The 23610-nt window shown below is 41.3% G+C and overlaps 1 protein-coding gene across 1 annotated transcript in view; it reads right to left on the reverse strand.

Moving 5' to 3' along the window:
• Positions 1-795: 795 nt before the first annotated feature.
• hecw2a (HECT, C2 and WW domain containing E3 ubiquitin protein ligase 2a) overlaps positions 796-23610 on the reverse strand; it is a 339242-nt gene continuing 316427 nt past the window's right edge. The window contains exon 29 of the mRNA XM_060827390.1: positions 796-3131. Coding sequence (XP_060683373.1) covers positions 3020-3131 — 112 coding nt within the window. The 3' untranslated portion in view covers positions 796-3019. The remainder of the gene's footprint in view (positions 3132-23610) is intronic.

Here is a 23610-nt window from a genome sequence, read left to right on the forward strand (position 1 = left end):
AAAATCTGCTACTGCAAATATGAAACAAAGGTAAATACATCCTCATAGAAATACAGAGCTTTTCCTCAGTGAACAATAACGGATACAATCCTGCAACCTTGTAGTTGTAATCTTCCATTAAATGTGTGTGTATGTATGTATGTGAATATGTGTGTGTGTAAGAGTATGAAAACAGGTGCAATTGTGTATTTTTGAGTGTTGGGCAGAAACATTTATCTTTCTTTCAAAATCTATGAAAAGCCTTATATTTATAAGCTGTAGCACTGTTACTTGTTTCTTCCTGACAATTTAATTGTTTGGATTGAAACACTTTTTGAATTTGCTGTCTTTGGGAAAAAAAGTGGACCCATCCTCATCATCTCTTTTCTGTTTGTAACTTAGTTATAGTTCCTCTGAAAACATTGTTGATTGTTTCTAAGTGATTCCTGAGAACAAAGTGGTGGAGTGTAGGTGAGTCAATGAGCTGCCTTGTATGCTTTTTAATCTTAGTATATAAGATCATCAGAACAGGCAAATAATACCTTATGCTATAAATTCAATCCAATAAGACAAAAGTTAGTAATGAATAATTCAGTTTAAACCTGAACAAAGTACCAGTCAGAAATTGAACTTTCTTGTAAAAATTCTGTTTTGTAATGAACAAAGTCTTTCTTTCATATTCACAGCTGTTTCTATGAATCTTTATTTGCAATTAATGATTTTTAAATGATGCAGCATGGTTTTAAATAAAATATGTATATATTATGAAAATAAAACAAAGTTAATCAAATTTTAGTACATTATAAACTTTTTTTCCATTAAATCATAGTTGACAAAAACAGAACAATAATCTTAAGTATTTTCAGCATAATTAATAGCAATTGTGTACAAAATTCTGCATAATCCCAATAGACAGTTTGAAACTTTGAAATGAATCAGAACACTAAATATGGCAATGGCACATTTCAATGATTTGTGTCTTTTAGCCACGTGTTATATAGGTATGTTTCATTTGTAATATGAAATTGTGTCAAATGATATTGAATTTTTTTAAACACCATATAAAATAGGGTAAGAGTACCAGAAATATCAGTGTTTATGTCATAACTAGAGCTAAATGTTCTCTTTCCATGTGAAGAAGTATAACATCCATGCAATGTCTTACAGTATTCAATCATGTGTATGGATACTACAGCACTGACTCTATCCTGCATATGAATAAGTCACTGGACAGCTCGTGCATCAGTGGATAAGAAATAAAAGTTACTATAATTTCTGTATATTGTCAAGAAATACTTAAAAGATGCTGCAGTATCTTTTAAAAAAATTGAACTGTCTACATGATCCATTGTATCAATATTTGCTAAGTTAAAATTGGGTAATAAGAGATATAGAAGTTCAAACTTTGTAGCCAGAAGGTCTAGATATGGATCTAGGCAGGTTTGCCATCACAGAATGGTTTAAACAATAGAAATATAAGACAAGTTTGTAATAATTTAAATTAGAATCCATTTTCTTTAGACCATTATGATCCTTAAGGGTAGACTTTGAGTTGTTGAAGATTAATTGGAGAAGGTGCATTCAGTTCATTTTTGAATTAATTTGAGCATTCTTGACTATGATCTATTTTCAAACTTTTGCAGTAAAATAACAGAATTTACTGGAATTTTACAGAGACAGCAATAATGGCAGAGTATTTTTTACATTTTCATTGAGATCCAAAGGCAATATATTCTCATGTAACTGTCTTTATCACTGCTCCCTGCATACTATTCATTATCTAAAATTACATTACCTTGGTTAAAAAAGTTTCTGACTGTCTTCACTGTGAAAATACTCTGTTTTATAGTAAATTGCATCCTATTTTCTGATTAAGGAAAATGCTGTTATTAAGTTTTACGTATGCATACAGCAGCTATATATGATCTACTGCTGTAAATCTATTTATTCTACTTTGTTCAAGGGGAAGTATTTTGTTTTTACAAACAAGCTAATACATGTTTTTGTACTCAGTCCTATTACTGAAGACATATTATAAGAAGAGTTCTAAAAACGGTTTGTATAGTTCTGCATATGAGTATACCATCGTACCTACATTTTGTGAATTGTGGCAATTTTACCCCTTTTTACTTTGGTACATTCAGTGCATTTTTTTTTAGAAAAAAGACTTTTCCTTGTTTCTGAAAAGATTATTTGTAAAAATTTTTTTTTTAAAAAATCAATATTTTGGATGTCCTGGAGCAGATAAGCAAAACAAATTTAGAACAAGCACAAGGAATGAACTGCCAGACATCTCCCTCCAACAAGGCTTGGATAGTTTAAAGATTATATAGGACTTGTAAATAATCTATTACAAAGATTAAATAAAACAGAATTCCACAACTGTTGATGTTTTTACTGTGCCATAATGACAATGGAGCTGTTACTCGAGACATTTCCATACATTGTGATTGTATACCATGCATTAACAGGTATATAAAGACAATTACTTCATTAACAAGTACATTGTTTTCAGCTTGGAACTCTAGAAGATACAGGTATACCACTGAATTTTTAAAAAAAAGACAGAATTTCAACTCTTAAGGTTTTAAGAAAAAAAAGATTTGTCCATTATAATATTTTCACAGTCATTCCAAAGTAGCATTGACATAATTTTGTGCAAGTCTTGGTAGCTTCTGGACTGCTTTGCTTCACAAAAACATATTTAATGTTTTTATAGTAGACAGAAGTATCCAAATATTGTGTGTAAGATGACCATAAGGTGCACAGGGATTTAGTTTCTTCCCTTCATTTCTTCAATCAGACACTGCAAAATATGCACAGTGATTGTCTGTATTCAGTAGTCTTACTTCACCTTCTGCATGCATTCTAACTTAGCAACAAGTCCTGTTAAGTCTATGAAGGACATTTCTTTGCTAATTCAAATCCCACAAGCTGTTCATGAACACGAGTATGCTGCTGCCATCAGAACCTCCATCTCTTGAAAATCCGTAACAGAAGATCCAATAGAAGAAACAGGTTTACACTTCAGTGTGATTTGTTACTCCAAACCAAATGTGCTCGTCTCTTCCACAGCAGTCAACAGCTTCTCGTAAAGCATAGAAAAGGATGGGTATGGGGGAAGATCTAACCGGTTGAAACAAGTATGAGCCCTACAAAACAAAGAAGAATGTTATTAATTCCCACAGTCCTAAACAGTCCAACAGCAAGCAGTTCAGGAGACAAAGACTATTACTAAAAGGGACTATTGGCAGTGGTTCATGTGAACTGATTTCAGAAAGTAAATTTCATTTAAGATTGCAAGATAAAATGTGCATAGTAAAGACTGAACGTTTGATGTATTTTGTGAATAAGAAAAAAATATATTACCTCAGAATGTTCCAATCTATTTTAAAATCAGAAAATTTTAAAATATAGTCACTGTTGTAATACCAACATCCAAAGTTGTCGGCGTTGGTCAACTCCAAAACACTTAATTGTTTTCCAACAACTAACCTAAAGTATCAATTGTACCAAAACTTAAAACATAATTAAAGCAAATTATGCTCATTGCATGGCAATTATCTTAAAGGTGTTATGGACCAGACCAAACCCCTTCAAATATGTGAAAGAAATAGCCTGGACCCGAACTTGTTCTTATTTAAAGACAAGTGTAAGGTACTCTGTTCCAGATGTAATTTGATTAGTTATATCACTCAGCTTTAAGCAAAACACACTTTATTCTTACTCTACAATTAAAACACAAACAAGATAAATAAGAACTGGTCTAATTTTAACTCTATTAGAACACATAATAGAATAGTAAATTATTTAACTACTAAACAGCTGTTGTTCCAGTATAGTAACATTCCATAAACCCTTGGCAAATGCAAATTCAGAAAACAGACTGTCTCACATGCAACGTTTCTCCAGTTCAGGAAGAACGAACATCAAGAGAAAATTCTGGCACAGAGAAAGAGAGACTCAAGCATTTTTCTGTAGTAGGGAGAGACATAGGGCAGCTTCAAAACCATAACAACTACTGAAAGTGAAACTAAAATCCTGGTTTTGTGGGAGATTGATTCCACCCATTCAGGCTGTTTCTATTGTCCAAACGTTTTTTTAAAAATCTGCCTCACATGCAGATTATTGGCTTGGGATAGACCACTTGACATCTCTACCTCAACCTCTCTTCATAAAAAAAACACAAAATACACCTCTTAAAACCACAATATCATCATAAAATATTTTCCATGCAAGGACAGTCTCTATCTACACTGTCAAAATAAAAGCAAAATATGTTATTCTGCTGTAATGTCATTCATATTTTAATAGAGAAATTATCTTTTTAGTTAATTTGATGGTTAAAAATTATATTGAAAATTGGTGGCTTGCAAGAAACACTTGTGTGTAAGACAATAATGTATGGAACTCAACCTTCCTGAGCAAAGATATAAGAAATAAAAATATAGGTCCTATTCATTTTTGTTAAACAGAAAAATGCTGAATTCAGTATGGCCTTAGCAATGTGTTAATCTGCAAATGAAACTGCTATACACTTCCATTGAATACAAGAGTGGGTAGGTTATACAAGAGCTGTATATAATGTCAGACCACAACTGGAAAAATGTGTACAGTTCTGGTCACCACACCATACAAAGGATTTAATTGCAAGAGAGAATAAATTCACCAAAATGTCTCAGCCGGAGTAATTCATCTATGAAGTGAGGCGAGATAGAGTTGTTTTTCTTATAGCAGAGAAGATTGACGGGCATCTGATTGAGGTGTACAAAGTTCTGATGGGTGTAGATAAGAAGAAACATATCCCCTTACTACAGGGGTCAATATGAGGAGACACAGTTTTAAAGGAGGTTTCAGGGGGATTTGAGGAAATTATTTTCACAGTGAAGGTTTTAGTTCTCTGAAACCCCCTGCTTAAAATAGTTGGAGAGATGGGAATCCTCAAATATTTAAGAAATATTTAGACAAACACTTGAAACACCATAGCATACAGGCTATGGGCCAAGTGCTGGAAACTGCAATTAGAATTGATGCATGTTTGATGAAAGAATGAATTATTTTATTGTCCTGTGTATTTTAAATTGAGGAAGCAGTAAAATAAGTGAAAAGCTTTTCTACTGCCACCACAAAAGAGCACTAATTTGAATAGTTTTAAGAATAAGAAAAAAGATAGAAAGATAAAGCTTGAAGAGAGTCCATCGATCCTGAGCCAGCTTATCATCAATGATGCCTACGCTGGCATCACATCTCCACTGCCTCATTGCCATCTATGCCAGACCCAATTTACCATATGACGTTTGTGGGCTCAATGGGTCAAAGGGCTTCTTTCCCATGCTATAAAAACTCTAGAACTCTAGTTTAAAGACATCTGCAATCACAGAATTTTGCATGTAAAGTATATGTAGTGACCAACTAGGGCAAATGAAATATGATCTTATATGCAATGCTACCTTTCTTGAATATTGTCCGGTTTAAGGTTTCAGTAATCCTAGCGGATGTACATTTTTCTACGTTTTCCTAGTGTCTTTTTGTGGCATGATTTGTGCTGCACACATTCAACTAAGATCGACTATGACAAAGGTCTACCTACAAGCATCCTACTGCCCTCTTCGACATAAGACTCCTCACTCCACTGTATCAAGGACTATATAAACTGTATGCAACAACTGACTGCTCACATTACATGTTTCTGATATTCTCATAGGCTCATTGGAACCTTCACCCAGAGATCCATCCACAGCAGTGAGTATCATCATTGTGGCCACTGCACACTGAAGTCACAGAAGTTAAGGAAGAAGAAATGCTTCAGCAAGCCCAGGACTAACAGCAATCTTCAGCAGCTGCTGAACAGCCTCTATATGAAGAGGTTGCAGACAAAAATCTCACCAGGCTGAAAATTAGGTGCAGAAGGCAGAGAATACTTTGTCCTCAACGTATTTCCTCCAAATGAACAAGGTATAGTGCTGCTGTTGAATGCAGTTGACCCTGTCACAGAACTGTGTCAACTGCTGAAGCAGGATTTGCAATCTGAAGGATGACCGTTTTTTCCCAGTAGCTATCAAGATGTGAAATATTCTTGATTTTAAGATTAGATTAGATTAGATTACTTACAATGTGGAAACAGGCCCTTCGGCCCAACAAGTCCACACCAACCCGCCGAAGCGCAACCCACCCATACCCCTACATATACCCCTTACCTAACACTACGGGCAATTTAGCATGGCCAAATTCACCTGACCTGCACATCTTTGGACTGTGGGAGGAAACCGGAGCACCCGGAGGAAACCCACGCAGACACAAGGAGAACGTGCAAACTCCACACAGTCAGTTGCCTGAGGCGGGAATTGAACCCAGGTCCCTGGCGCTGTGAGGCAGCAGTGCTAACCACTGTGCCACCGTGCTGCCCATTGGCTAGTTTCAAGGATCCACTGAGGACCTGTGTGGGATATCTCAAACAAATCCAACAGGGTTGTTACTATTGAAATTCCTGGAAGATCACACTGCTTCATCTCATGTCCCCACAACGAAGTCAGTGCTACAGCTCAGGCAGTAGGCTTTTCCCATCTACACGGCGCTGAAAGAACAATATCAGGATATGACTAACTAATAGAAAAGGGTTCTATTCGGTCAATGTACAAGTAATCAATGATCATTACTAACATATCCCAGAAGTCTGCACCAAGTAACTTGCAAGCTGCCAAGATACCTATCTTCTTGATAACTGAGATTCCTGCTTCTTTTCAGGGACATAAAAACAGAGTACGTTAGGAGCAGGAGGAGGCCTTTCGACCCCTTGAACTCCGCTATTCAAATATGATCATGACTGATCATCAAGCTAACTACCCTAATCCTGCCCTCCCCCAATATCCCTTGATTCCTTTTGTCACAAGATTTATATTTACCTCCTTCTTGGAAACATGTAATGTTTTGGTCTCAACTACTATCTGTGATAGTGAATTCCTCAAGCTCCCCATTCTTTGAGTGAAGAAATTTCTCCTCCTCTCATTGCTAAAACATTCACCCCTTATCCTTAAACACTGGTTCTGACTCCTCCGCTAACAGGAACATCCTTCCTGCATCTAACCTGTTTGGTTCTGTTAGAATGTCATAGTTTTCTACGAGATTCCCTCTCATTCTTCTAAACTCCAGTGAATACAATCCAAATTAAGTCAACCCCCCCTCATATGTCAGTTCTGCCATTCCAGGGATCAATTGGATAAATCTTCACTGTGCTCAGTCCATTGCAAGAACATCCCTTCTCAGGTAAGGAGACCAACACTGAACACAATATTCCAGGAATGGCCTCACCAATGCCCTACATAACTGCAGCAAGACATTTTTGTTCCTGTACTCAAATCCTTTTGCCATGAAGGCCAACATAGTGTTTGCTGCATTACTGCTTGTTGCAACTGTGTGCTTACTTTCAGTTACTGGTGCAAGAAGACACCTGGGTCTCACTGAGCATTCCTCTCTCTTAATTTACAGCCATTCAATAATAATCTGCTTTCCTATTTTTGCTACCAAAGTAAACAACCTAATGTGTGTCCACATTATACTGTACATGGCATGCATTTGCCCTTTCACCCAGCCTATCCAAATCATACTGCAACATCTCTCACAGCTGACAATTCCACCCAACATTTTGTCATTTGCAAATTTTGAGATATTACATTTACCTCACTCAAATCATTAACATATATTGTGAACAGCTGGGGTCCTCGTACCATTCCCTACAGTATCCCATTACTCACTGCCTAACATTCAGAAAAAAATGCATTCGTACATTGCTGTCCATCTGCTAAACAATTTTCTATCCATCATAATACACTATCTCCAATCCCATGCACTTCAATTTTACAAATTGATGTCTTATGTAAGACTTGGTCAAAAACCTTCTGAAAGTTCAAGTAAGTCACATCCACGAGCTCCCCCTGATCAACTCTAATAGTTACATCCTTGAAGAATTCATAGATTTGTCAAGAATGATTTCCATTTTTTATAAACATGCTGGGTGTCTGATTCTACAATTGTTTTCCAAGTGCTCTGGTATAAAACCTTTGATAATGGACTCAAACATTCTCCCCACTACTGATGTCAGACTCATTGGTCTATAGAGTCAGAGTCATGTAGAACAGAAACAAACCCTTCAGTCCAACCAGTCCATGCCAAACATAATTAAACTCATCCCACCTACCTGCTTCTGGCCCCCATACCTCCAAACGTTTCCTATTCATATATCTATCCAAATGCCTTTTTAATGTTGTAATTGTACCCACATCCACCACTTGCTCAGAAAGTTCGTTCCACATGCGAACCACTCTCTGTATAAAAAATCTGCCTCTCATGTCTTTTAAATCTCTCTTCTCACCTTAAAAATGTGCCCCGGGGCATAGTCCAGACATACTTAGGATTTCCTAACCAGAAGCAATCTCATTCTCCTCAGTTTTATCTTGCACAGGGTTGAGGGTTGATGGCAAGTTAGAGATGGATGCAACTCTGGACTGTCTCGTGAGGAGACTTCTGGGGCATCTCAATGCAGCTCCCCCTCCAGCTGGGAACACCCTTGCTTCTGTATCTAAGGGCAGCTGGAATGAGATCATGGTCCCCTTATCACATTGACGTTTATGTTGGTCTCGAATGGTGAAGAGACTGCAGGTCTGTATGCACGTCCGGCAGCCAATAAATATTCTTCAGCCACCAACTTGTCCATGAAAGCAGCCAGAAACACATATGCTGGAACCAGCTTAGCACAGATAACTTTGTTGAACCTCTTCAACCTTGGGCAATCCAGTTTCCCAAATGTCTCCAACAAAACCTTCCTGCTGCTCTTGTGTTTGTGCATTTTAATGAAGTTAGGAATGGCCAATACCATGGGCTCCTCTCCTATTTGAGACTGAACATGACCTCTAGCAGTCCTCTGAGTGTCAGCAACCTGAGGTATTTCTTCCTCAACCAGCTGCAGAATAGTGGCAGTGATGTGCTCACCAGAATGCGCTAAACCAGATAAAGGACACACGGAGGTGTCAGTATCTGAGTTGATAAAGGATGCAGGAGACAGCCATGCCAGTGTATTCTCTGAAAGATCTGTGGCTTCCTCCCCAGAGGTCGCTGAAGAGGAAATATCCGGAGATGTAGGTCTCTTCAAGTTAGGCGTGTGGATGCTACTGTGAAGAAGGCGTTTGGTATGCTTTTCTTTATTGGTCAGAGTATTGAGTACAGGAGTTGGGACGTCATGTTGCGGCTGTACAAGACATTGGTTAGGCCACTGTTGGAATATTGTGTGCAATTCTGGTCACCTTCCTATCGGAAACATGTTGTGAAACTTGAAAGGGTGCAGAAAAGATTTACAAGGAGGATTTGAGCAATAGGGAGAGGCTGAACAGGCTGGGGCTGTTTTCTCTGGAGCATCAGAGGTGAGGGGTGACCTTATAGAGGTTTACAAAATTATGAGGGGCATGGATAGGGTAAATAGGCAAAGTCTTTTCCCTGGGGTTGGGGTGTCCAGAACTAGAGGGCATAGGTTTAGGGTGAGAGGGGAAAGATATAAAAGATATCTACGGGGCCAACTTTTTCACACAGAGATTGACACATGTATTAAATGAGCTGCCAGAAGAAGTGGTGAAGACTGGTACAATTGCAACATTTAAGAGGCATTTGGATGGGTATATGAATAGGAAAAGTTTGGAGGGATATGGGTCGGGCGCTGGCAGATAGGACTAGATTGGGTTGGGATATCTGGTCGGCATGGACGGGTTGGACCGAAGGGTCTGTTTCAATGCTGTTCATCTCTATGTCTATGACTCGTAAGTGAGAGAATGCATTGTGAAATAGGATAGAGCCTTGAGCATATTAAGAACATATTCACAATGGTTATAACTGGAGAGCAGTGCAGCACATCACAATGAGTATTATTTGGTTGCCGGGACATGGAGGTATCGGCATCACCATGAACACCCATGACCCTTTCCCACTAAGGTAAGAACTCTCATGTCAAAGGGGGTGAGAGATGAAATTCAAGTACTCACCTCACATCTTTGCTATTTTCTCCTGCAGAGGGCAGAAGTGGTTACCACAACTTAGTGTATTTTTGTAGGTAATGAAAAGGTGGTGAAATGTCCTGTGTGAGTAGGAGGTGCAGTGGATAAGAAGGGTTAGTAGTCTAGGGTGATGAAGTAGGTGAGAGCCATTGAGGGAACATGCTGCATGTGTGGATATGTTAGACCATAAGCCTCAGTGAAGGGTGACTGCAATGGTGGAGTTAGTGTGAGTGTCTGATGCCAGACGGATGATAATGGCACTTACCATTATAGATTACAGAATGTCATTAATTTTCCTCCATCACAACGTGGACACTGATGCCATGGTCCCTTCTGGCTATCCTGAGGAAAGAAAGTGTTCTTCCTGTCCACCCAAATCTCTAGAACCCTGTCAGCAAAGCAGGGTGCCAATTTGCCTCTTTTGACCATCTTCGGGCAATTCTTCCCACGCTGCTACTGTGAAGGGCTATCCCGGACTTGCAGCAGCTGAACCTATACACAGATGGGCTTTAAATATGTCACTGACGGCAGAATCCTGGCAGCTACAAACACTCCTGCCACTGCTGACTGCAAGGTAGTGCTAGAGTGAAACCATTAAGGTATGGTGCATTCTCATGAGTTGAGCGGCACACAATTACAACAGAAAACCTGCCAGAGCTCATGGAGAGAAACCCTTCTTGAAACTCACCCGAAATTGGCACCCTGTCAAATTTCACGAAAAGTCAGTCCAAAGGTAGCAGGGTTACGGAGAAAAAGCAGGAGATCGGCATGAAGTTTCAATGCTCAGAGAGCTAGTGTAGACACAATGGCCTGAATAACCTCCTTATGCTCTACAACAATTGTGAGATTGGCCAACAGTGCTCAAAGGCAAGCCTTCTGCCCAGATGAAAATGGTAGTTCTGTCTTAAAGAAATAATGCTTGTCTGAGCATTAAGGATCTGAAGAGCAAGTTGGCAGAGTGGCTTTGAGTTCCACTCAACTTTATGGATAGGGGCACGAGGATTCCAATGCTGCTAAATCCAGTCTCTGATATCAGGTCCATTCCAGCAATTTTTTATTAGATTCACATGCTGGATTGTGAAAGCAAAAGGAAATTTTGTAAGTGGGATTATCAAAGTATCTATACAAAGAGTGAAGTCATTATTTACAGTTTTAATAATGGGTTTATCTTACCACAGTGGAATTTGGAATAACCGAATATCCATTGTATTATTTCACTTTCAATTCATTTGAAAAGAAAGGGAATTATAAAAACATGATTCACAGGAGCATGACTTTCAATGTAAATTAGTACTGCTTTGTATGGTTTCCATACATGAAGCTTCAAAATATTATGCTAAATATTGCATCGGGTTATCATTCCACACCTCAGACAAATGCAACCAAGAGATCTGCGTGGTTGACACTAAGCGTATATTCATCCAGCAAGCAAGGCACGTTCTGAATTAACAATATACATATCAGGATCCTTCGCATTTCAGAACACCACTTTTTTTTACCCAATAGAAGATTCAGTAGACAGTGTTAGCTTGCAAGGCAAATTCATATTTCCCAGACACTGATGGCGATTGATGTGAGAAATGTGCCAAAGAGGTGAATGGGACAAAACAGTTGTCTAACAATCTCAATTTAAGTGAATACATCTTCCTGATCTTGTGATTTTGTAGGAAAAGCCCACGGACCTGGTGTCAGCACAAGATACTTGTTACACTGGCAGTTGGCACTTAATAGTCACTGAGATTGTATGGATATCAGCTCTAACTGAATTTTTATGATATACTCTAGGCTGAGTTTGAACCTTTCTTGATATCAGCACTAACTCGTACTTGCTGTCTCAGATTAGGAGGAGATCATGAAGTCCTCAGAATATGCCAAACATCCTAAGGATCCACAATCACGTGATACATGTGCATCCTCCACCACCATAGAGATGCTCAGCACAGAGTGTACTACAGCAGAGTTAACTAGGTTGTCACACAGTGGGTGTGGTGCTAGAGAAGCACAGCAGATCATGCAGCATCCGAGGAGCAGGAGAATTGATGTTTTGGGTGTAAACCCTTCATCAGGAATGAGGCTTGTGGGCTGGGATTGTTGGGGGGGGGAACGCTGAGAGATAAATGAGAGGGGGGTGAAGTTGGGGGGAAGATAGCTGAGAATGCAATAGGTAGATGAAGGTCGGGGAGAAGGTGGAATGGATGGATGGCAAATGTGATGGACAGGTCAAGAGGGTGGTGTTGATTTGGAGGCTTGGGACTGGGATAATGTAGAGGGAGGGGAAATGAGGAAACTGGTGAAATCCACATTGATTCCATGTGGTTGCAGGGTCCAAAGGTGGAAGATGAGGCTTTCTTCCTATAGGCATCTGGTGGTAAGGGTTTGGTGATGGAGGAGGCCCAGGACCTGCATGTTCCTGACGGAGTGGGAGGGGGAAATGAAGTGTTCAGCCATGGGGCAGTCGGGTTGGTTGGTGCGGGTGTCCCAGAGATGTTCTCTAAAACACTCCGTAAGTTGGCATCCAGTCAACCCAATGTAGAGGTGACCACATCGGGTGCAAGGGATACAATAGAGGACATTGGTGGAGGTACAGGTTCAGTTCTGTCGAATGTCAAAGGATCCTTTGGGGCCTTGGATGGAGGTGAGGGGGTAGATATGGGCGCAGGTTTTGCACTTCCTGCAGTGGTAGGGGAAGGTGCCGGGAGTGGGGTGTGGGCTGGTGGGGGGTGTGGATCTGGTCTCTCCAGAATGCTGATAGGGGTGGGGAAGGAAATATGTCCCGAGTGGGATCTTTTTGTAGGTGGCAGAAGTGGCAGAGGACGATGTGATGTATGTGGAGGTTGATGGGGTGGAAGGTGAGGACCTGGAGGGTTCTGTCCTTGTTGCAATTGGAGGAATGAGGTTCAAGGGCAGAGATGCAGGAAATGGAGGAGATGCGCTGGGGGGCATTGTCAACCGTGTGGGAGGAGAAATTGCAATCTTTGAAGAAGGAGATCTTCAAAGATTTCTAATTTTCTAATGTGGAACTGGTCATCCTGGGAACAGATGCAGCAGAGCCAGAGGAATTGGGAATAAGGGTTGGCATTTTTATAGGAGTTAGGGTGGGAGGAGGTGTAGTCTAGGTAACTGTGGGAGTCGGTGGGTTTGTAGTAGATGTCCATGGTTAGTCGGTCGCCAGAGATGGAGAGGTTCTGGAAGGGGAGGGAGGTGTCCAAGATGGTCCAAGTGAATTTGAGGTGGGGTGAAAGGTGTTAGTGAAGTTGATGAACTGTTCAACCTCCTCGTGGGAGCACGAGGTAGCACCGATACAGTCATGGATGTAGTTGAGGAAGATGGACTGCTCCACGTACCTGACAAAGAGGCAGGCATAGCTGGCGCTCATGTGGATGCCCATGGCTACCCCTTTGATTTGGAGGAAGTGGAAGGATTGGAAGGAGAAGTTGTTGAGGTTGAGGACCAGTTAAGCCAGGTGGATGAAGGTGTCAGTGGAATGATATGGCGTGAGAGAAAAAACAGAGGGCTTGGAGGCCTTCGTCATGGTAGAATGATGTGTACAGGGACTGAATGTCCATGGTGAAGATAAGGCATTGGGGCTGGTGAAATGAAAGTCTTGGAGGAGGTAATGAGCATGAGTGGTATCTCGAACGTAGGTGGAGAGCTCTTAGACTAAGGGGGTCAGGGCTGTGTCAAGGTAGGCAAAGATGGGTTCAGCGGGACAGGAGCAGGCTGAGGCAATGGGTCAACCGGGGAAGTCAGGTCTGTGCATCTTCGGTAGGAGGTAGAATCACATGGTGCGGGGTTCACGGACTATGAGGTTGGAGGCTGTGAATGGGAGATCCCCAGAGGTGATGAGATTGTGGATGGTTTGGGAGATGATAGTTTGGTGATGGGAGGTGAGGTCGTGATTGAGCGGGCAGTAGGAGGAGGTGTCTGCGAGTTGGCGCCTGGCTTCAGCGATGTAGAGGTCAGTGCGGCAAACTACCACTGCACCGCCGCCTGTCTGTGGGTTTGATGCAACACTTGATTCTACTTCCTACCAAAGATTCACAAACCTGAATTCCTGGCCAACCCATTGCTCCAGCCTGCTCCTGTCAGAATGAACTCATCTCTGCATACCTTGACACCATCCTGTCCCCTTAGTCCAGGAACTCCCTACCTACATTCGGACACCACCCACGCCCTTCACCTCCTCCAAGACTTTTGTTTCCACAGCCCCAAATGTCTTATCTTCACTATCGACATCAAGTCCCTGTACACATCTATCCACCATGACAAGTCCTCCAAGCCTTCTGTTCCTTCCTCTCACGCCGTCCCAACCTTCCACTGACACCCTCATCCACCTGGCTGAACTGACCCTTACCCTCAACAACTTCTCTTTCCAATCTTCCCGCTTCCTCCAAACTAAAGGGGTATCCATGGGCACCCACATGGGGCCGAGCCATGCCTGCGTCTTTGTTGGGTACGTGGAACAATCCACCTTCCACAGGTACACCGGCACCACTCCCTATCTTTTCCTCGACGACATCGATGACTATATCGGTGCTACCTCATGCTCCTATGAGGAGTTTGAACAGTTCATCAACTTCACCAACACCTTTCACCCCAACCTCAAATTCACCTCGACCACCTCAGATACCTCCCTCCTCTTCTTGGACCTCTCCATCTCCATCTCTGGTGACCGACCAACCATGCACATCTGTTACAAACCCACTGACCCCCACAGCTACCTAGATTATACTTCCTCCCACCCTAACTCCTATAAAAATGCCATCTTTTATTTCCAATTCCTCCGTCTCCGCCACATCTGTTCCCAAGATGACCAATTCCACCTTCTTCAAAGATCGCAATTTCCCCTCCCATGTGATCAATGCCCTTTAGCACATCTCCTCCACTTCTTACAACTCCAACCTTGAACCCCATTCCTCCCAACGCAACAAGGACAGAACCCCCCTGGTCCTCACCTTCTACCCCACCAACCTCCGTATACCACACGTCATCCTCTGTCACTTATGCCACCTAAAAACAGATCCCAACACTAGGGACATATTTCCCTTTCCACCCCTATTAGTGTTCTGGAGAGACCATTCCCTCCGCAACTCCCTTGTCGGATCCACCACCTCCACCCCACACCCCGCCCCCCCACCACCAGCCCACACCCCACGCCCGGTACCTTCCTCTGCCACTGCAGGAAGTGCAAAATCTGTGCCAACAACTCCCCCCTCACCTCTGTCTAAGGCCGCCAAGGATCCTTCCACTTCTAACAGAAATTTACCTATACCTCCACCAATGTTATCTACTATCACTTTTCCCATCTATCTGCTCCACCGTCCTGTCCAACTTACCAACTTCTCCCCAACCCTCATCTACTTATCATATTCCCAGTTACCTTCCCCCCCAACCCCACCCTCTCCCATTTATCTTTCAGCCCCTTGGCCCACAAACCTCATTCCTGATGAAGGGCTTATGCACGAAATGTCGATTCTTCTGATCCTCAGATGCTGCCTGACCTATTGTGCTTTTCCAGTACCACACTCTCGACTCTGATCTCCAACATCTACAGTCCTCACTTCCTCCTTGTCACACAGTGAGGTATACATAACATATTAGCAGCACAAGATGCTGGATTCAGGACCATATCTGCAGCATTTCCATCTGAAGTCACAGGTCACTCTAAGCTCTGCTCATTGTGGACGTGCTGAAACACAGCTGGTCATTCCCAGCTGGGAATGAGCGGCTAAGGGAAATCTGCGCTCTTCTGTCAGAATTTCCAGTGTACAGAGGAGTAAATTTCAATTATGGATGCCATAATGTTTCAAGCGTTTGCACTAATATTCATCTCCATAAAAAATGGCCACCTGCATTGAGAATGTGGTTGGCCATCAAGTATGCTGCTCCATACATGTGACCTATATGCTCTGCTTGACACTTCACATGGGATGAAACAAATTACTGCCTTAATAGCTCAACACCTCAATGAAATGCAGTCAAGTGATGTCCACTTCTGGTATTGCAAATATGCATAAACCATAAGATGGAAGATGGAGAAAAGGCACATAGCAATGGGTACTGTTTTCATGATACTTTCACTTTTCATCCCTCGTACCTCTTACAACCTGCACTCCATGTTGTATATGATGCTTTCTGCGATTATGGCTGACTGCACACAGTTGGGACAATTTTTGGCAGGCTCTAACATGTAAAGGGCATCAGCAACAGGCATCTCATCTGTCAAAGCAGGAGGAGGAACAGCTGATTTGAGGCTGTACTGAAGCCACAAGGGTTGCATCATGTAGGAGTCAATGGAAGTAAATGAGAAACATTTACTAGTTGCACAAAGAGATTCACTTATGGTGCAAAACAATGTTTATGGCATTATCTGTATTTCAATTCTATTCCCCTAACAACCCATTACATTCTAACTTATGTTGGCTTCTTTTCAAGCAACATTTTGATTTTTAAAATTCTTTTCCTCATTTTAACCTGGTACCATCCTTACGTATGTCTTCAATCACCTCCAGCCTCAAACCAAAATATCTGCACTCCTTCAATTCTAATTCTTGTACATCTTTTATTAAATCTCTCTACCATTAATGGCTTCAACTTTAGTTGCCTAAGTCCTAAGCTTTGGGATACCCTCCCTATACCGATCCCTAATTTACCACCTTTTGTTTCCTTAAGTGAATCCTACTTCATTGATCAATCTTTTTGTGACTAGCTCTGGAGCATGATTCTTTAGTAATATCTCTGGAATGTTATCAGGACCCACAGCCTTTGTAGTACAGTCTTCAACCATTTTTTGATATCATGTGGAGCAAACTAAAATGGCCGAAGACCAATGTTGCATTTATTTTTCATTTTATTTTTACTTATCGCTAAAGATGGTAACTTGCAAGGAGATGTTATGACAGGGTCCTGGCCTTCTGAGACAGTGTTACTCCATATTGAAAAAGCTGACCCATGTAAATGATTCTCATGGAATATAATTTTCTTTCTGCTCATTTATCATGAGCTATCTGGTAGGGCCAAGTATCTTATTAACACTTCTCGTACTCCGCATAACAACAATAGCTGTCATTAAATAGTTAATGTTTCATGTCAGGTCCTTTCAGGAATTCAAATGCTGTTTTACAAATTGTTTAAGTAATGTCATATTATGTAATGTAACATTAAGTAATATACATTTATTGGCAATGTTTTAAATTTCCTTATTAGAAGACTCAAGTATTAAGTTAGCCTGGAGCAACATTTTGTAGAACAACAAGACAGTGCTATTTTCTGGGTGCATAGATTGGAAGAATCAAAATGGCCTTTAGTAGAGTGATATACTCTTCTTGTCAGATGTGTTTCGGGAGAACTTACATGTTACTGAGGATTATATCTGCAACAGATGTTGTTTGTTGCGAATTTGATCAGATCGAATGCATTGGTTGGAGTGACAGAGGCAATGAGGAATTTACAAGAGCTGGGGGTGTGATGGATGGCAATTAGAGGAAAGGAGAAAATCTGCAGATAGAGTCATGTAGATGGGTTAACTCCAAGAAAGGTAGGAGAGGTAGACAGGTAGTACATGAATCTTCTGTGGCTATCCCCATTTCAAACAAGTATGCTGTTTGGAAAATGTAGGGGGTGAAGGAATTTCAGGCGAATGTAACACAATCAGCCAAGTTTCTGGTATCGAGACTGTCTCTAATGCAATGAGGGGTACATCAGGTTTCAAGTGATCGATTGTGTTAGGAGACTCTCTAGTCAGTGACATAGACAGACGTTTCTGTGGATTTCTGATCTCCAGAAATCTACAGTCCTCACTTTCACCAAGGTGCAAAACTTGACTTACTCTTGGGAAATAAGGCAGGGCAGGTGACTGAGATGTCAGTGGGAGAGCACTTTGGGGCCAGTGACCATAATTCTATTAGTTTCAAAATAGTGATAGAAAAGGATAGACCAGATCTAACAGCTGTAGTCCTAAGTTGGAGGAAAGTTAATTTTGATGGTATTATGCAAGAACTTTCAAAAGCTGATAGGGTGCAGATGTTTGCATGTAAAGGGATTTCTGGAAGATGGGAAGCCTTCAGAAATGAGATAATGAGAGTCCAGAGACAGTATATTCCTGTTATGGTGAAAGGGAAGGCTGGTAGGTATAGGGAATGCTGGATGACTAAAGAAATTGATGGTTTGGTTAAGAAAAAGAAGGGAACATATGTCAGGTATAGACAGGAGAGATCGAGTGAATCCTTAGAAGAGTTCAAAAGGCAGTAGGAATATACTTAAGAGGGAAATCAAGAGGGCAAAAAAGGGACATGAGATAGCTTTGGCAAATAGGGTGAAGGAGAATCCCAAGGGTTTTTACACATTGAGGACAAAAAGGTAACTTGGGCGCAAATAGGACCCCTCAAAGATCAGCAAGGCGGCCTTTGTGTGGAACCACAGGAGATGAGGGAGATACTAAATGAATATTTTGCATCAGTGTTTACTGTGGAGTAGGACATAGAAGATATAGAATGTGGGGAAATTGATGGTGACATCTTGAAAAATGTCCATACTACAGAGGAGGAAGTGCTGGATGTCTTGAAATGCATAAAGGTGGATAAATCCCCAGCTTCTGATCAGGTGTACCCTAGGACTCTACGGGAAAGTAGGGAAATGACTACTGGGCCCCTTGCTGAGATATTTGTATAATTAGTAGTCACAGGTAAGGTGCAAGAACACTGGACGTTGACTAACGTGGTATCACAATTTACGAAAGGTGGTAAGACCAGGGAACCATAAACCTGTGAGCCTGATGTCAATGGTGGGCAGGTTTTCGGAGAGAATCCTGAGGTTCAGGATTTACACATATTTGGAAAATCAAGGACTTATTAGGGAAAGTCAGTATGGCTTTGTGCTTTGGAAATCATGTCTCACAAACTTGATTGAGTTTTTTGAAAAAAGTAACAAAGAGGATTGATGAGGGCAGAGCAGTGGATGTGATCTATATGGACTTCAGTAAGGTGTTCTCCCATGGGAGACTAGTTAGCAAGGTTAGATCTGGTAGAAGACAGAGGGTGGTGGTGGAGGGTTGTTTTTCAGACTGGAGGCCTGTGACCAGTAGATTGCCACAAGGATCGGTGCTGGATCCACCACTTTTCGTCATTTATAAAAATGATTTGGATATGAACATAGTGGGAAAATTTAAAAGTTTGCAGATGACACCAAAGTTGGAGGCGTACTGGACAGCAAAGAAGGTTCCTAAGATTACAACGGGATCTTGATCAGATGGGCCAATGCGCTGAGGAGTGGCAGATGGTGCTTAATTTAGATCAATGCAAGATGCTGCATTTTCGGAAAGCAAATCTTTGCAGGACTTATACACTTAATGGTAAGGTCCTAGGGAGTGTTGCTGAACAAAGACACTTTGGAGTGCAGGTTCATTGATCCTTGAACATAAATATGCTCTCTACCAGTGAAGGTATTTGGTATACTTTCCTTTATTGATCAGAGCTTTAGTATATGTTGGGAGGTCATGGTGTGGCTGTACAGGACATTGGTTAGGCCACTTTTGGAATATTGCGTGCAATTCCAGTCTCCTTCCTAACAAAAGGATGTTGTGAAACTTGAAAGGGTTCAGAAAAGATTTACAAGGACCTTGCCAGGTTTGGAGGATTTGAGCAATAGGGAGAGGTTGCATAGACTAGGGCTGTTTTCCCTGGAGTGTCAGAGGCTGTGTCCTTATAGAGGTTTATAAAATCATCAGGGGTGTGAATAGGATAAATAGGCAAAGTCTTTTCCCTGGGGTGGGGGAGTCCAAAACTAGAGGACATAGGTTTAATGTGAGAGGGGAAAGATAAAAAAGGGATCTAAGAGGCAACCTTTTCACACAGAGGGTGGTACGTGTATGGAATGAGCTGCCAAAGGAAGTGGTGGAAACTGGTACAATTGCAACATTTAAAAGGCATCTGGACGGGTATATGAATAGGGAGGGTTTAGAGGGATATGGGCTAAGTGCTGGCAAACGGGACTAGGTTAGGTTGGGATATCTGGTCGGCATGGACGAGTTGGACCGAAGGGTCTGTTTCCATGCTGTACATCTCTATAACTCTATAATATTTTACTGTTGATGCACAAAGATCAGATAGCTTGATATGCATACTGTTTATTGCATGAGGCAGCACAGTAGTTCAAAGGCTAGCACTGCAGCCTCCCAGCGCCAGGGACTTAGGCAACTGTCTGTGTGGAGTTTGCACATTTTCTTCATGTCTGCACGAGTTTGCTCTGGGTGCTCCAGTTTCCTCCCCCAGTACAAAAATATGCAGATTCGGTGGATTTGCCATGAGTAATGTAGGGTTCGGCATACGGTAGAGGGGCGGGTCTGAGAGGAATGCTGTTTGGGGGGATGGTGTGGACTTGATGGATGAATGACCTGCTTCTGCGCTGTAGGGATTCTATGACATTTTCAGCAAAATACTTGTTTCAGACAGTAACCATTCAAGTTAAATTTAAAAATTCTTTCTCATTAATGGCACAAAAATATGAGCCAAACAAATAGCTCTGGACAAGAATGCATTTGAAACTATGCTCAGCTCTCTCTGACAGGCTAATTACATGAGAGAAATTAAAATTATGGGCCTTATTGTTTACCAATTTAATTTAAATACCCATAGTTCCTTATGGAAGTGATTAAATAGGTTATTAAAATCTGCTTAAACAATAAATATGATGGCCTGTTAACATTTCTGCTTTAATAAAGATACAATCACTGCTTTTAGTTGAATTGTGTCTGACCTAAACAATGTTTGAAGTTTTATTTAAAAATATACATGACATATTCTATCAACTTGATTTATTTGTTGCCTGCAATATCAGAGGTGAATTATGGGCTGGCATATAAACAAGTAGAATGTCCTAAATAATTTTGAAATTATGCCCTTCGAAATAATTCTAACTGAGTTATTTTGGCTGCGATGGAATTCATTCAGCAGCAGTTTGAGTATTTTCAAAAATAAATACATTCACATTTGTGCCTTTCAATTCCATTGATTGTTAGATTTTCAAGAGTCTACACAAGTTATATATCAACTTTCCATTATGATTGAGTAGTTTGGCAATTGAATATCAATTCTGTTTTAATTTATCAAAATATAACTCTATCATTAAATGTATTTGGACCTAGGTTAAATTGTGTAATACAATGAAAATTAGGCTTCTGTTATTGGTATGTTGAAACACATTCTTTTGTCTTTGCCTGCAAAGGTAGTGAGGAATGCATAAACACTGCCTTGGGTCCATGTACTGGTCCCATAGGTTGCTGACTCACTTAGTTTATGTTAATTCTGTACAGAAAATCCTTTGTCAGACTGAAATAATTTAAATTGTTTCCTCAGGCAATGCACATGAACTTATTGCTTTAAGAATCTGGCCAACCCAATTTCAGCCCAGGGTCTAACACAGTACTAAACTTGGAGATCACCCACATGTAGGTAGCATAACTTTTAGCAAGTTATGTATTTCATGTGATTAAACAAAGTGATAACAACACGATACCTTCTAATGTGCATCCAGAAAAACTGGTAAGAGTCCTTATGGACATGCCTCTTGACTGCCATATTGATGTGGGTGGATCAGGACAGACTTTTGGTGATCATTACTCCCAGGAACTTAACATTCTCGACCATCTCCGCCTCAATATCATGGATGCGAGAGGAGCATCTCCTCCATTCCACTTCCTGGACTCAATGACCAGTTCCTTTATTTTGCTGACATTAATAGAGAGATTTAGTGGTCAGTGTGTGAATTCTCGGTCCACATCATAGTAAAGTGATGGGCTGTTCATCCCTGAGCTGAGAGAGGGATTGGTGATTCATGTTGGGCATGCTACCAAAAAGCCATGTCTCAGAGGTAGCTGTGCTGTCACACATTTAAAATGTACACCTGGCACTGGTCTGCATCAGGTGTACGGCCCCAGTTGAAAGGGTGGGTGAGTGACGTGGGAAGTACACAGAAGCCTGGACATCCACCAGAAGTGAATTTTAAATGTAATTTTAAACCCTAATCTAATGGAAGTGTTTGAAAGCTTTCTTGGGAAAGGTAGAGCCATTAGAACATAATCAACAGTTCTGAAGAAGCTTCATTGAACTTGAATATTAACTCTGTTTCAACCTGTATAGATGCTGCCAGATCTGCTGATTTCTTCAGCACTTTTTCCTTCAGAACTCCAGCATCCACAATATTTTGCTTTAATTTTTAGAACAAAGTCAATGTTGAAAATATGGAAAAATGATGCAGTGCAACCTCCATAGATAACAGAAACTCATACAGGTCAGAGGTCAGGAACAGGGCTAAAGACGGTCGTAAGGTTTATTAATAGCTCTCTGCAAGCTCGCCTCGGCTCTCAGTAGCAGGTGGGAAGTTCTCATGCCAGCTGACAGCAACAAAAAAGACAGATGAAAGCTGCATGGACAGAGGTCACAGAGGGGATTAGCAGCACTGAGATCATCTCACAGACCTGGTTCCAGTGTCCTCCTGACATCAGCACAGGTGAATGAAGTTTCATTATGGAGATGGGCAAAGATGGAATGTAATGATGAGTCCATATCTGGGCTATAACACTGGTTGGCTCCCAGAGTCGAGAGAGAAGATGAACATCTGGGAATGGATTCAACCAAAAGCACATGTAGATATATAATCTGTAATAGTGGGGGGAGTTTGCAATGACCAATGACTCAGCACGATGTGGAGTGATCACACCCTGTTACTTTGGCGATATAAGTGTGCCTGACATTCCACATAATTAAACAAGGCTGCTTTCTTATAGGATAAGAGGGCCTACAAAATAAGGGAGAGAACCAGGACAGGTGGTAGAGTGGCAAAACTGATCATCCTCATCCCCAAAGAGGCCACAGACAGCAAATAATTGGAATTGGACCATAGCGAAGATTGGTGTAAGGTACAAGGTGCTGAGCTTCCAAGATAATGGAAGCCAGAACCGCAAAGGCTCAACTGGAGGAAGTGTCAAGGTTGTTGTGCTTATACAAACAACCCTTATTTCATTTGTGCTGCTGATGGCTCTACAGCACTTAGGATGTGTGACAACACAACTTGGGGAATGTAAACTCTATTGTGGAGACCTAACTGTGATGTCATAAGTTGCCAATCTGGAATGTTATATATTCTCAAATATCAGGAGTGTGGAGTATTACCTTAAACTTCCATCTCTCTGTCTCCTCCACAAGTCCACCATCCAGTGCCTAGCCTGAGGAGGGATCACACTCACCCCCTGAGGAAATTGTGGCACAGACTTTCTCAGCACCCAGCACCAGTGCAGGCTCAGAAAAATATGTGAAGATGTTTTACAAGAGGGGTTGCAAGCCTTTAGCAAGATCTTTAGAGGTGTCCATCCAGGCTGTGAGCAAAATCACCCAGACTTTGAATCACAGAATCTGAACAGTGTGGAAACAGGCCCTTCAGCCCAACAGGTCCACTCTGAACCTCTGAAGAGTAATCCACCTGGACCCATGCCCTGCCCTCTATTTTACCCCTGACCAATGCACCTAACCTACATATTCCTGAACACTGATGGGCGATTTAGCGTGGCCAATCCACTAGACCTGCACATTTTTGGACTGTG

Source organism: Hemiscyllium ocellatum, chromosome 7 (genome assembly GCF_020745735.1).
Source record: "Hemiscyllium ocellatum isolate sHemOce1 chromosome 7, sHemOce1.pat.X.cur, whole genome shotgun sequence".
NCBI classification, from domain to species: domain Eukaryota; kingdom Metazoa; phylum Chordata; class Chondrichthyes; order Orectolobiformes; family Hemiscylliidae; genus Hemiscyllium; species Hemiscyllium ocellatum.